General features: G+C 39.2%; 1 protein-coding gene across 1 annotated transcript in view; it reads right to left on the minus strand.

Annotated features, from left to right (window-relative positions):
• Positions 1 to 957: 957 nt before the first annotated feature.
• The window catches only part of TMC5 (transmembrane channel like 5), a 104,128-nt gene continuing 89,208 nt past the window's right edge, over positions 958 to 15,877 (minus strand). Inside the window, exons 22-25 of the mRNA XM_056806305.1 lie at positions 14,291 to 14,395; positions 7,820 to 7,885; positions 2,780 to 2,822; positions 958 to 1,186 (exon numbers count right to left, since the gene is read on the minus strand). Coding sequence (XP_056662283.1) covers positions 1,101 to 1,186; positions 2,780 to 2,822; positions 7,820 to 7,885; positions 14,291 to 14,395 — 300 coding nt within the window. The 3' untranslated portion in view covers positions 958 to 1,100. The remainder of the gene's footprint in view (positions 1,187 to 2,779; positions 2,823 to 7,819; positions 7,886 to 14,290; positions 14,396 to 15,877) is intronic.

Genomic DNA, 15,877 nt, shown 5'->3' on the forward strand with positions numbered 1-15,877 from the left:
GCATGGAGTGGGTATTGTATTTCTGTCTCAGCTCTTTGGAAAGAGAAATCATAATTCCCTTTTTGTAGGAAGAAGTACCATTCCCAAAGGCTAGAGAAGAGATGAGACTGGTGCCACCTTCTGCATGAGGCTTTATCTGGTTTCCCCTCTTCCTCTTCCAGCTGCTTGTGTCTCCTCCCTCCAGTTTACTGTGTATCTTTATTTTTGTTGGGTTTTGTCTATAGATATGCTTCATTCCCTCCTCTTTTAGAATGTAAACTCCAGGAGGTCAGAGACTTACTTTTGCTGTAGTCAATCTAGGGACTAGACCACAGGAAGCTTGATCAAATGATGTGTGTGTGTGATGGGATTGGGGGTGGGGCAGAGAATTACTTTCCCAGAAGGGAGAAGGAAGAGTTGGTTCTTCTAAGGACCAATAATTGATGCCTATAGTTCCCATTGCTATTTTGAAGCTCAGATACATAATTTTCAAGTTGTTTCATCACTTGATCTAAGGTACAAGTTTAAAAATGATAATAGCCTTTATTAGAAAAGCAAAATGTGGGAGAAGCTAAGTTTCAGTGGACTGAGAGCCAGGCCAGGAGATGGGAGGTCCTGGGTTCAAATTTGCCCTCAGATACCACCTAGCTGTGTAACCCTGGGCAAGTCACTTAACCCTAACTGCCCAGCCCTTACTACTCTTCTGCCTTGAAACCAATACACAGTATTGATTCTAAGATGGAAGGGGAAAGAAAGAAAGAAAGAAAGAAAGAAAGAAAGAAAGAAAGAAAGAAAGAAAGAAAGAAAGAAAGAAAGAAAGAAAGAAAGAAAGAAAGAAAGAAAGAAAGAAAGAAAGAAAGAAAGAAAGAAAGAAAGAAAGAAAGAAAGAAAGAAAGAAAGAAGGGAGAAAGAATGATAGAGAAAGAAAAGCAAAATATGCTTTGTCTCAGTTAAAAGTGAACAGACTCAAAAGAATTCGCAAGGAACTTTCCCATTTTACTTTGTTATTTTCATTGCTGATGATCCTCAGTTTTCCAACATGTATATTTCTGCAAATGGTTGATATACTTCTGGCAAAAAGCTCAGAAATTTGTGTGAATTGTAAACACTTTTATACTTCTTCATGTCTCCATTTCTGCCTGTTGTCTGGCCAACATGGCAAGGTTTAGGGCTTGAGATGGCTCTTCAGATATTTCTTCTCTTGTGTCTGAGTTTAACAAAAGCAACATTAATTTTTATTTTCTTTTGACTGCCATCTTATATTTTTACACCACTCTTGTTTTTCCTAAATTGCTTCTCCCTCTCTCCCCACTATTGGAACCTTTCCCTGATAACAAAGAAAAACATTTAAGGAAAGCCAATGGACACTAGGGCAATGTCTGCCAGTGTCAAGGGGGTTCCATTTTTGACAGCTGGTGCCAGCAGTGGTCTTGATGACTAGACCAAAAGGAAGTGTGCCTCAACTTTAGTTATCCAGGACCAAAGTTCTTCATTCTAGTTCTTCAGAGTTCAACTGCTTTTTATTGCTATCAGTTATAGGTTTGTAATCATTGTAATCTTTCTTTACTCTTTTTTTACCTTATACTTTTTTACATGAATCTTGTAACCATGGAAAAATATTCTAAATTAACTATTTAAATAAAAATTTTCAAAAAATAAAATAAAATTATTATTTACAATAAAACCATCATATTCATAATCACAATTTGTTCAGCCCCAATCAATTAGTACCTGTTTTATTTCACTTTTTTTTCCTACCTCAAAAAGCATTGCTAAGAACATTTACTTGTATGGATATATAGGTGGATACATAAATATGTATATAAAATTAAAAATATATATGCATCTTTTTGTTATGGTGGCATGGCATAGTGGATGGAGAGATAGTCTTGAAGTTCTAGTTTCAAGTTTTGTCCCTTAACATATACTGGCTATGTAATCCTGGACACATTCTCTCCCCCTCCCCTTTCCCTTTCTCTTTTTTCTTTTTCCTTCTCCCTCTTCCCTCTCCTCCCTTCCTTCCCTCCCTCTCTCTCCCTCTCCATTCCCTTGGTCCTCTTCCTCTCCCTCACTAAGAGAGAGAACCAATACTGTGTCTGTTCTAAGGTAGAAGAGAGGTAAGGGTTAAATGACTTGCCCAAGGTCACATAGTTCAGACAAGTATCTGAGGCCAGGATTGAATCCAGGACCTCTAGACTCTACCCAGGGAGCCTCTAACTGTAACTGCCTTCTGGGCTCATCTCATGTCTCTGTGCTGTGTAACCAATACTAAGACTATAAATTGCAGAGGAGTTTTTTCTCTTGGTACTTCCCTATGCTAGTGCATCATTAGTCCAGTGACCATCCCTGTCCCTGTCTCTTTGTCATTGATCTCCTTGGGGCATATGCCCAGGAGTGGAAGGTCTAGGACCCAAAATTACCAATAGTTCAATATTTCTTCCATAATCACAATTTGTTTTCCAGAACAACTAGACCAATTTACAGTGTGTTGGTCTGTCTGTCTTCCTGTAATCCTTTCAAATCCATTTCCGTTATTTTTTTATCGTTTTTGCCAATTTGATAGGTAAAAGTGAAAACAACATTAATCTATTTCCCCACAAAGGAGACAGCTCAGTGGATAAAGTGCCAGGTCCAGAGTCTGGAGGACCTGGGTTCAAATGTGGCCCTGGATACTTCCTAGTTGTCTGAGGCTAGATTTGAACCCAGTATCTCCTGTCTCCAGGCCTGACTCTCAATCTTCCAAGCCACCTAGTTGCCCCTAGCCCTTTGCTTATGACAGATTGGTAGTTCAGTTACTTACCATTGTTAAGGTAATTTTCTTCCATTAATTCCAAATTCTGCCTCTGAAGAGAGAATGAAAAGCAAGAATGTCACAATACTATTAGTTTTGTTGGAAAGAAGAGAGATTAGGCCCTTCTTCCTAGCACATTATTTATATTTCATGTTTATTAAATTCTATTCCCACTTTTCAAATAAAACAAAACAAAAAAATGGGAAAGAGAATAGAGGATGTTATAAAAAATGGCTTCCAAAGATCTCGGGGACCACAATTCCATAGCTCCTGTTCCACTAGTAAGAATTTGGTAGCCTTGCTACCAAATGTAATACATCAGGGACAGTTAGGCATCTGGGTTTAAGTGACTTGATTGAGAGCCAGGCCTAGAGATGAGAGGTCCTAGGTCAAATCTGCCCTCAGATACTTCCTAACTTTGTGACCCTGGGCAAGTCACTTAACCTCATGCCTAGACCTTACTGTTCTTCTGTCTTGGAATCCATGTGTTAATTCTAAGACGTTAAAGGGTTTAAAAAAAAGTAATAGATCATATTTATATAATTGCCTTTTATAAGGTAGACAATGTAAATATTACATAGCCACAATGGACCCCAAATGACACTGCCAGAGTAAGAAAGGCTGATAGCAATCAAGCTAAAGACAAGCTCCTAGAAAGTGGCTTTGGGCCATGTTGACTTGGACCTGTTACACAGGGCTGATGAGGCTGCATTTCTAAGACAGACTTCAAAACTCAAAATGGTCTTAAATATACTAAGACTCCCTTTCAGATGAATCCTCTATAAACAACCTCTTTGGAGTTCTCCTTCCTGTGTGGTCTGTTGTTAGCAACCTGGATTTGTTCCTGGGTGTGAGGATCTAGAGAGCCATACTCGTCGATATAGATCACCACTGAGTGTCTGCTTGTATTTAGAAAAAGAGGATTTTAAGAAAATCATCTGCTTCAGTGTTGAAAGTCTCTCTCCGTCCTGATCTTTCATCTGAACCTTGAATGAAACTAGCCAAAAGTAGTCAGCAGAATCTGGTGACTTCCTGGTGTCTTAGGAAGAGGGAGGATGGTAGTTATGGGAAGGAAGAATTGAATGTTATGATGACATGGTACCCCAACAATGAGCTGGGAGCATTGCTCTTAAAAACACCGAGGAAAAGCAACTGCTTGACTACAGGGGTTGAGGGGATATGCCTGAGGAGAGAATCTAAATGAACACTCTAATGCAAATAGCAACAACATGGAAGTGGGTTCGAATCAAGAACACATGTGAAACCCAGTGGAATCACACGTCGGCTACAGAAGGGATGACAGGAGGAGAGGGGGAGGAAAAGAAAATGATTTTTGTTTCCAATGAAGAATGTTTGGAAATGACCAAATAAAATAATGTTAAAAAAAAAAAAAGCAGTCCTGCACATGTAAAACCCAGTGGATTTGCGCTATGGGAAGAGTGGGGGGAGGAGAGGGAGGGATAGAATATGATTCTTGTAACCAAGGAATAATGTTTTAAGTTGACTAAATACATTATTAAAAAAAAAAAAAAAAGCAGAGTCCTGAGCTGACTCCATTGGGGTTTAAAAGGAGGTGGCGATCAGGGCGGTGGTGGAGGTTGGCCTGTATGGCACGTGAGAGCTCCTCTCTCTCCCTCTTGATCCCGTGCTTGCATCCCCAGTTAGTTGCCCTTGGTTGACCTTGTGTGGTAATGACTAAGCCCTTCACCATAGGCTTCCTTCCTATCCAGGATGGCAGATGTCAGGTTGCTCTGGGCAATGAGGCCAAGTCTGTTGTCTTTTTCTGCCTTTTAGTGGCAGTTGGTCAGCAACTGTTGCTGATGGTGAGAAGGAGGTTGAACCCTTTCTTCAAAAGATTTCTACCCTTGAAGAGAGTTATGGGGCTGGGCTGGAAACAGGACTAATGGCCAAGGAGACCCTCCTAATCTCAAGGCTCTTGGTTACTGAGGGGAGATGGTGGTGGTACAGTAAGTGCAATATTGTGGATGATCCAATGTGATAGACTTGGTTCTTAATGACAAAACAATGATCCAGGACACAAAGAATGCTCTCCACCTCCAGAGAAAGAACTTCTGGAGTAAGAATGCCAATGGAAAAATATGATTTGTCACTTGTTTATTTGGGTATATGTTTGGGGGTTTGGTTTTATAAGATTATTCACTTACAAAAATGAATACTATGGAAATGTGTTTTGCATGATAATACACGGATAACCCAGATTGAATTGCTTGTCAGCTCCAGGAGGAGGGAGGGAGGAAAGGAGGGAGACAATATGGACCATATAACTTTGGAAAACATTTGTGGAAATTTGTTATTAAAATAAAAAAATACGGTGGTGGTAGTTTGACTTGCTTGGCCTATGCTGCCTCATTAGTCTACTCCAAAAGGCTGTGTTGGCTCACTTGCCCAGTGAATAGGAGTTAATTAATTGGAAGTTGGTAGGGTTGACTGATCCCTTCCCTATAGGAGCTTATTCCCAGGGTAATGGCCATATTTATGGACTAGGAGTACATCATTCCAAGCCAGAACCACTAGACTAGCCTGAATTGACTGGCCTAGAATAATATCTCGTATGATATCTGACTTAGTGGTTCAGCCGTAGAATCTCAAGAAAAATGAAAAAATATAAGCACTTGTGTGCGACCTTTGATTCCTCTCTGGGCAGAATAACCAAAGCCCTTCTGGCACTAATCAGACAATTGATATCCTTGTTTTTTAGCTTTCACCCCTAAAGCCAGTCAAGGTCTCCCCCCTTTCCCTAATAACAATCTCATAAAGTGTCCATCTGAATCCAAATGACTTCACAGTTTTAGGAGCTTCCTAAGAGACTCATGGGGATTCTTCTTGACAAATCCAACTTGTGACACTGCATAAGGTGGTTTCCTCACTCCCTGACCTTCTAGATAGTCAGCAGAGGGACCCACCATATCTTGCTAAGAAAGAGATAAGAGATTTCTAATTGTCACTTGAATTACTTTTTATGTCCCTGGCCGGTTTGGTTTGGCCTCTGCATTCTTTGGACTAGGCTAAACATTCCTATCTCCTTCTAGCTATTTTATTTACCCTATGGAGTCCTTGTGGCTGACTCTAATTCAGCTGAACACTTCCCAAAAGATACACAAATTTCAAATTCACTGGATCTGAAAAAAGAAATCTTTACTGTGGATCAGGTCAGATTTCAGTCCCTTCCAATCCTGGGATACCACAAAAATGGACTCACCTCCTCCCCAACTGCTTCAGCTTCCTTTCCTCACCCCATCTGCTTTGTCATAAGATCCCCTAACAGGTTCACTGTATGTACCAAACTCCCCGGAGGACAGCTCATAATGCATCTGGAGAGAGCTGAGCTGGCCTTTCAAACTGGCCCTGCCACTCAGCTGTGCTGTGGCTCTGATTAAGAGTCTTACTCTGAAAGAAAGGTTGCTTTTTTGGTGAACCCAAGAAACAGCTGCACTGCTGACGGGCTCTGTGGTTGGGGGAAGACATTTTACCCTAACAGAAACCTGGCTTTTGTTTGGTGTCTACACCAGCCAGTCTAGGGCTCTCCCTGGATTTTTCTGTATGGACTAATAAAGTCACCTTAGAACTGGAAAAACCAGCCTGTGACCTCTGTCTCCAGATACCTAAATGCAACAGACCCAGCACTAACTTGTTCTGTAACTTAGGGCAAAAGTCCTCCCACACAAGACCTTTGAATGCAAAAGACCTCAGAGGCCATCTAGCCCAGGAGACCCCTTTACAACATCCATGAGTAGTTGTCACTCAGCCTTTAAATTTTTTTAAACCCTCACCTTCCATCTTAGAATCAATACTAAGCATTGGTTCCAAGACAGAAGAGCAGTGAGCGTTAGATAATTGGAGTTAAATGACTTGTTTGAGAATTTGGGAAGTGTTTGAGGCCAAATTTGAACTCAGGATCTCCAACTCTTGGCCTAGTGACCAAGCTGCCCCCAGTTTTTCATTTAAATTCATCAAATGAAAGGGAGCACCCTTGAAGCTAGGTGGGTCAATGGACAGAGCACTAAGCCTGAAGCCAGGAAGACATGAGTTTAAATTTGGCTTCAGATACTAGCTGTTGGGACCGTGGGCAAATCACTTAACCATGTCTTCCTCCATTTCTTCAACTGAAAGATGGGGTTCATACTAATAACCACCTCACAGTGCCTAGTACATAGTAGTAGAATCTTAATAAACACTTCTTTCTTTCCTTTTCTCCCTCCTGCTCCCCTTCCTTCCTTCCGTCCCATCCCTCCTTTCCTTTCTTTCCCTCCTTTCTTTCCTTCCTTCCTTTCTTTTCCTTCCCTCCTTTCCTTCTTTTCCTTTCTTTCCCTTCCCTTCCCTCCTTTCCTTTCCTTTCCTTTCCTTTCCTTTCCTTTCCTTTCCTTTCCTTTCCTTTCCTTTCCTTTCCTTTCCTTTCCTTTCCTTTCCTTTCCTTTCCTTTCCTTTCCTTTCCTTTCCTTTCCTTTCCTTTCCTTTCCTTTCCTTTCCTTTCCTTTCCTTTCCTTTCCTTCCTTCTTTTCTTCCTTCCTTCTTTCTTTCCTTCCCTCCTTCCCTCCTCCTCTAAAAAAAAAGAATTAGCCCACTTGGACATGTATGCTCAATTTTTCAGAGTACAATGCTAAGAAACAATATTTTCTGTGAGCTTATGGGCTCCTCCCAGGCCCTGCAGAAATCTTATCTCTGTGAGTTCTATTTAGACACACTGATCTCTTAGAATAAAAGTTAATTTTTAAATATAATTTGTATTAATTTAAAATATAATACATACTATAATATAAATGCACATTAATAATCTAAAATTTTAATTACATTTGATATTCAAGGTTAGATACTATTATTATCTGAATTTTAGAATGAAGAAACTGAGGCAAACAGAGGTTAAATAACTTGCTGGGGATCACTTATGACCTTAATGTCTAAATCCAGATTTGCATTCAAGTCTTCCTGACTCCTGGACTCTACTACACTACCTAGCTGCTCTCCCCTCCCCATTTTTTAAGAAGTAAGATATAGGTAGAGTGACTTAAGCTTAGGCATTCAGACTCTTACCTGAAAATACCTGCTTCTCTCTGGTACATCTGCTGCCACCCTATCCAGGCTTGTACCAGATTCCCTCTGCATGTAAAAGAATATTTGTATTAGATCTCAAATCATACAACTTGGACCCTTGCCCTGTAACTGGGATTAAATGTCTTATCTGAAAAAGTTTCTGCTTCTTTTTAGTAGATCTATTGACTTATTTAGTTGATTCCAGCTTCTTTCTTTCTTTTGTTTATAATAGAACTAGCCTATTAATTATTTTTCCCAGAATACACATTGATACAATTTTAATAATAATTTTCTGACATTTTGCCATCCATAACCTTTCCCTCCCCAAGACCACAGATATTATGATAGAGATTGTGCATATGTTGTCGGACAACACATATTTTCATGTTCGTTATGATGTAAAAAAGAGACCTATTGCTTATGCTAGAGAAAAATTAAGAAGGAAATAAAGTAAAGGATGATATGCTTCAACCTGTCAGTTTCTTCTATAGCAATGAATAGCCTTTTTCATCATGAGCCCTTTGGAGTCATCCTGGATTGCACTGCTGCTAACAGTAACTGCTGTTACCATGTACAATATTCTCATCATTCTGCTGACTTCATTTTGCTTCACTTCAGATAAGTCTGTCTAAGTTTTTTGGTGATCATCTTGTTTGTCATTTCTTATAACACAATAGTATTCCATCACAATCATATCCTGCAACTTGTTCAGCCATTCCCCAGTTGATGGACAACATTTCAGTTTCTAGTTCTTTGCCAACACCACAAGAGCTGCTATAAGTATTTTGGCACAAATAAGTCCTTTGCCCCATCTTTGTTTTTTTTTTTTTGTTTGTTTGTTTTTAAAGCAGATTTAGTAATGGTATTGTTGGGTCATTGGGTGTGTCCGTTTTTTGCTTTTTTTCTTAAACCCTTACCTTCTGTCTTAAAATCAATACTAAGTATTGATTCCAAGGCAGAGGATCAATAAGGGCAAGGCAATTAGGTTTAAGTGACTTATCTAGGTTTATGTAGCTAGGAAGTGTCTGAGGCAGATTTGAACCCAGTACCTCCTGTCTCCAGGCTTGACTTTCTACCCAATGAGCCACCAACCTGCCCCAGATCTTGACTTTTAAGAAATAATTTCATTTCCCAGCTTTGGGGGCAAGAACTCGTTATTTGATAATGAACTTTAAGGAAAACTAGAAAGCAGTTGGGCAGAAACCACGAATTGATCAACATCACCCACCATATACCAAGATAAGGCCAAAATGGATACATGATTTAGATATAATGGGTGGTATCATAAGCAAAGTAGAGGAGCATGGAATAGTTTACCACCAAATCTATGGATAAGGAAATTCTTTATGATCAAATGAGATATAGCTTTGTCAAGTATAAAACAAATTATTTTGATAACATTGAATTTAAAAGATTTTGTGCAAATAAAACTAGTGTGGTCAAGATTAAGAAAAGAAGAAAACAAAAAATTTTACAAGGTTCTCTGAAAGGGCCTCTTTTTTCAAATATATGGAGAACCAAGTCAACTTTATAAGAATACATATTATTCCCCGATTACCAGTTGGTCAAAGGATATGAACAGTCAGTTTTCACATAAAGAAATCAAAGCTATCAGAGTCATAAGAAAAAATGCTCTAAATCACTATAGATGACAGAAAAGGAAAATGACATGTCCTGGAGTGGATGTGGCACCATTTAAAACCTAAACTTATAAAAACCAAAAGCATTCTATAGAGCAAATAAAATCAGTAGGAAATAGAGTTATATTCAAAATAACTACCAAATGCTTAGAATATCTGGGAGTCTTTTTCACATCCACTGTCTTTTATATTCTGTCATCTGTGGCTTTCCCCAGTCCTGGAGAGGAAGAAACCCTAACTAGGAAAGATGAAGAAGATCTTTTATCTGGGCCTTTCCCCTTCCTCTCCTAATTCCCAACACTGATTTCGTACAAAATCAGAATCTGGCCATAGACTCCAAATGTCCACAGTTTTAATATTCTGACAGGTGAAGTTGCTCCTAAGGTTTTGTGCTTTTAAGTAACTCAAGGGTGTCAGGAGGTTTCCTTCTGGTTTGGGGGTCATTTTATTCTCTTACAGAATGCAGTATGGTGGCAGGCTGACAAAATACGTTAGCATTGGTTTTAACCTCCTCCTTACATCTAGTGTATCTCTGATGGTTCTGAGGGAAAGGCAGTTATGGGGAGAAGGTAAGATGAGCAGACAGGAGACGAGGAAAGAAAGGAAGAGGGGGAACAGGGGTGGAATGAAAGGAGAGAAGAAGGAATGGAAGTCATAATGGTGAAAGAAAGGGGAGAAAGTAATAGAGATAAAGAGGAAGAAATTGAAGAGAAAAATAGGGTAGAACTGGAAAATAAAATGGGGGGGGCAGTAAGAGACTATAAAAGAAGAAAGCAAGGGAGAAATGAAATTGAAGCACTTAAAAGAGTGAGACATAATTAGGTGACCAATTTCTGGACTTTTCTTGGCTCAGCTCATTGGGGATGTTCAGGAAGAAATAGTTTCGACAGTAGGAAAAATGAATATTGGGGCCCACTTGGAGACCCTCAGGCTGTGGACAAAACTGGTTCTTCCTTCATATCACCATGGTCATACTGGAATAAACATTTAGTGCAACATGTTTAAAAAAGTCCCTGTTCTTTGGGAATTTTCAGAAATCAGTCTTGGTCATTGCTGTTTTAATTTAATTTAATTCATTGTTTTAATTTGAATTTTTCTAATATATAGTGATTTAGAGTATTTTTTCATATGACTATAAATAGCTTCCATTTTGGCAGCATAAATCATATTAGTTCCCTATAGGACACTCTTTTGTGTGATCTTTTTTAGTTTACAGAATACTTTTGTTACATAATTCTTATGTAATCCTTATGACAGCTTTATGAAAGTGACTTGTCCAAGATCACACAGCTGACAGAACTAGGATTAGATCTCAAATCTCCTCTCTCTCATGTCAGTGCTCCTTTTCCTGCACATAAGATAGCAGCATGAAATAGTGGTTAGGATGCTAGATTAGGTCTAGAATATCCAGGTTTGAATTTTGCTTGTGACACTTAATAGTTGTGGGATGCTGGAGAAATCACTTAATACCAGTTAATATTTATATAGCTTTTTGAGGTTTTCCAAGTACAAATATTTCATTTTATCCTCCCAACAATTCTGTAAAATAGGTACTATTATTATTTTACAAATCATTTTACAAATGAGGAAACTGAGGCTCCAAGAATTCATAAAGCTAGTAAGTGTCTGGGGCGAGGTGGGAACTCAGATCTTTCTGACTCCAAGTCTATCCACCATATCCTTATGAGTTATGATGACATCACTTATACAAAATTCTTTATAAACATTTACAAAGTTGGCTATTGTTAAATGAATGAATGGCTCCATTTATGGTTCCCACATCTCATATGTGTTGGTCTCCTCTACTAGATTTTTTTTTCTTGGACTGAACCTTTGATTTCATTGGTATATGGAACACAGGTAAGAAACTCCATCTCCCAGGGCAGACTGGCACCTTCTCTGAAATTTCTTGTCTTAGAAATCTGCTTGGGGGCAACAAATGGTCAAATGAGTTGCCCAGGTACATGAAGTCAGTAATTGTCACTGACAGGATTTGAATTGGGCTCTCAACTTCCAGGCCAGTTCTCTATTAGCTTGGCTGCAAGACTGCCTCTACTAAATTTCGCTGTTAAATTCTTAAGACCATTCCTTCTATTTCTTTTGTAACAAAAATTAGCACCTAATTCCAACATATGTGTACCAGTGACTCCCCAGTTAATGGGCTGAATGCTCTTGATACACTGTTGAACCTTGAAAACAGAGAAAGTTTGTTAGTGTATTGGATTATAAATCATAAACACAAAGTTTCATTGTTTTATTTTTGGATACATGGCTTTTCAGCACAATGAGAGTATAGACCAGCCCACTCCTATATTGCAGAACTTGTGTTGTTCTTATTTTTTTCCATTTTTGTACAAAGAATCAGATTTTGGTTTTACGATGTTTCTGGATTCCTTTCTGGCTGTTGATGGCCCTCTGGGATTTAGTCAGTAAGTGGGGCAGTCCATCTTTTATACACCATCTTTGCTATTTAGTCTTCCCGACTTTCCCATTATAGGACAAACTACCTCCTCACCATCAGCTACCTGACAGACATTCTCAAGAGCTCTTAATTCATTCTGTGATTCTCTTGAGTTTTCTACACAGCCTTCTAGTAAGAAGTGGTTCAAAAATGCAGCAGAATTCTGCCTTTCATTCTTTTAAAAAAATGTTTAAATCCTTACCTTCTGCCTAAGAATTGAAACTAAGTTTGGATTCCAAGGCAGAAGATCAGTAAATGTTAGACAATTGGGGTTAAGTGACTTGCCCAGGGTCACAGTTATGAAGTGGGAGGTCAGATTTGAATTGAGGGCTTCCCATTTCCAGGCCTGGATCTCTATCCACCAGAGCCACTTACTTGCCTTCCCTTCATTCTTTATTGTAGACCAACATTCCAATGTTTACAGCCCTGGGATCTCAAATATTTCTGCCTTGATCTTCATGGGCATATCATATTGGTTGGTCTAATGTCTAATTAATTCAGTTCATCTTTTATCTTCTGGCATACTCTCCCTTCAAACCCTCATATTTGTTGCAGGTCAATTAATAGGTATTTTTTTAACCCTCATCTTCCATCTTAGAATTGATACTGTGTATTATTTCCAAGGCAGAAGAGTGGTCAGGGCTAGGCAATGGGGGTTAAGTGACTTGCCCAGGGTCACACAGCTGGGAAGGGTCTGAGGCTAGATTTGAACCTAGAACCTCCCATCTCTAGGCCTGGTTCTCAATCCATGAGCCACCCAGCTGTTCCCTCAATTAGGTTTTATTAAAGCAATTAACAGTGTTTTTGATTTAGGGGAAATGTAATGACTAATAGTAATAGCTGGCATTTACATAGCTTATGGAGCTTCAAGGTCTGCAAAATGTTTTGCATGGATAATTTAAAGGATTTGCTTGGAGTGAGACGGCTCAAAGTGTCCGAGGCCAGATTAGAGCTTACCCTAACCATTGCACAACCTAGCCACTCAAGGAATTACTAAAGCATATCTGTGAAACTGCCTCATTTTACAGATGGGGAATGTGTAAGGTCACCCAGAGAGTCAGTAGTGGAGCTGGATTGATTCCTTTGATTCCAGAGCCCAAGTCCTTTGTGCTCTGCCCTCTTAGATTATACTGCAAAGTTGTGATTCCTTTTTGTCTCCTGAGATCTTCTTGTGTCCTGGGTTTTCCTAAAGCATGCTAGAATTGTAGTTGATTTTATTGCTGGGCACATGGAAGATGCCAAAAAGGAAGAGAAATCAAGGATAAGCGCTTGAGTGAGCTTCATTTCCATAAAGGAGCCAGCTGAAAGGGAGTAATTACAGATGAGACAGATAGACAGAGACAGATGTTAGAGGGGATGTGGAAAAATTGGGGCACTAATACACTGTTAGTGAAGTTGTGAACCGATCTCATCATTCTGGAGAGCAATTAAAAACCATGTCCAAAAGCCATCAAAACTGCATATCCTTTGACCTAGCATCACAATTATTAGGTCTGTATCCCAAAGTAGTAAAAGATGGTGGAAAAAAGATCAACCTCTACCAAAATATTGATAGCAGCCCTTTTTGTGGTAGCAAAGACCAGGAAACTGAAGGGATGTCCATCAATTGGGGAATGGCTGAACAAGCTGTGGTATATGATTGTGAAAGAATACTATCATGCCATAAGAAATAATGAACAAGGTGATCACCAAAAAAAATTTCTCATAAAAAATGATGCAAAGTGAAGTGAGCAGAACCAGAAGAACGTTGTACATAGTAAGTAACAGTAATAAAGTACCATGGTTAACTGCGACTTACTTTATTACAGTTATAGTTATAGTACAAGGATCCAGGACAACTTCAGGGACTTGTGACAAAAAAGACTTTCCACTGCCATAGAAGGAGCTGACAGAGTTTGAATGTAGCCTGAAACATGCCATTCTTCATTTCCTTATTTATTTCTTCTTATATCCCCTTGTTTATTTCTTTATTCTTTATTTCCTCTATGAATTTTTCTCTAGTGTAAGTAGTATATGTCCTCTTTTACAATATGATAAACACGGAAACATGTATAATCCATATGATATTACCTTCCATCTTGGGAAGGAGTTAGAGATGGGAGGGAAGGAGAAAACATGAATCAAAAAATGTTAGAAAAAGATTATTGAAAATTGTATCAATGTGTAATCTCAAAAGAGAATCTAAAAACTGATTGAGGACATAAGGCCCAGAGAGGACAAATGTTTTGCCTCCCAGACCAGCCAGGCATATGGTACCCCAGCTGGGATTAGAATCCATGCCTTCTGATTCTTTGACCAGGGTTCTTTTCATTACCATTCCACATTCAAAGAGAAGTACAGCGCTCATCAGCACTAATACTTGAGACTCACCTCAACTTCCCTTCTTTCTAGAGACAGTGAGAAAGGACTTGGTTTCTTCTGGGCCTCCTGGACCTTTAAAAGCTTCTCCACAAGAAATACCTTGTCTTTTCCCTCCTGTACAAAATAAAAATGGTATGACTGTGTGTGGAGTAGGTGGCAAAAGGGAGGGAAGACTTCTAGAAAGAGGAAGAGGTTTGGTTGTTGTCCCACATTAACACATTCAGTTTAGAGAGAGGGTCAGAAGAGTTGGATTACAGTGGGCTTGCTTGTCAACTCCAGGAGGGGGGGAGGGAAAAGGGGAAGGAGACAACAAGAATCATGCAATCATGGCGGGGGTCGGGGGGGGGGGGGAGATTTGGATAGTCAACCTGTTTTTATTGATGTGAAATGAACTTGTTATGAATTTTTAACGAAATCATTAACACCTCATTTTCTCTTCTTCTCAAATGTGATGCACCCCTTTAAATCTAGAAAATGGAGGTACTTTTGGATTTGGTGACAGAAGTAGACATATTTCTTAGACATTTTTGGCAAAATGATGACAAACATTAAATAATCTTCATTACCCTGCCTTTTTTTTTATATATCCTTCTTAGCATTCTCCTCTGCATCCTGGTAGAAAATCCTAGCTCTGCCCTTCCTGACTCATTCCCATACAATGACCCTTCTCCAACCACTTGCCCTGATCTTGCATTTTCCTGTCCATTAAAAATCAATGTAAGTGGAACAGGTAGGTGGCTCGGTGGATAGACCAGTCCTAGAGATGAGAATTCCTAGGTTCAAATATGACTCCAGACACTTCTTAGCTGTGTGACCCTGAGCAAGTCACTGAACCTCTTCTACCTTGGAACCCATACTTAGTATTGATCCTAAGATAGAAGATAAGGGCTTTAAATGAAATAAAATCATGCTAAGAACTTTCTATTTTACCTCTCCAAGAGCACAAGGTATCAACTAGTTATATTAATAAAGTAAACTGTGCCGAGAGAATAGGTCCAGGAAAACTTCTTCCCAGTATTAATATATGTGTATTTTAACTAAGCCTGGCCACAATGCCCTGCCCAGGTGATCAGTGACTCTCACGGTATAGTTTTCAGGCCAAGAGACACTGTGGACAAGAGATACTCTTTGAGGATTGCTCTACCAAACAACGATTGAAGATGAGATTCATAATTCATGTATGGGTTGTACTGAGTAACCTTGGAGACTCAGATGTTAAGATTCTATGATTCTAAGCAGCTATACCTACTCATGCATGTGTGGGGCCAGCCCTTGCTCCATTGCTGTCTAGAGTAACCCAAATTCTGTTGAGTTTCATCACTCAGGTGATTTAGATTCAAGTCTATTCCACTATGATTTACTAAAACCTCTCACTACATAGAAACTTATTCCCAGCAATGACAGCCGTACGATAATGCTGGCATGCATTACTATCAAACCACAGTGCATCAGTAGGCTAACCTTTACTATGCAGAATTTTAGTCCATTGAGAACCCCTATGACATTTATAATTAGGGAATCACATTTTTTTTCTCTGTCTCCACTAGAAACATTTATTAGCTCTTCAGATTTTTAGCACAGACACTTCTTTCTTTC

The sequence above is a fragment of the Monodelphis domestica genome, chromosome 7 (assembly GCF_027887165.1).
Source record: "Monodelphis domestica isolate mMonDom1 chromosome 7, mMonDom1.pri, whole genome shotgun sequence".
Taxonomy (NCBI): domain Eukaryota; kingdom Metazoa; phylum Chordata; class Mammalia; order Didelphimorphia; family Didelphidae; genus Monodelphis; species Monodelphis domestica.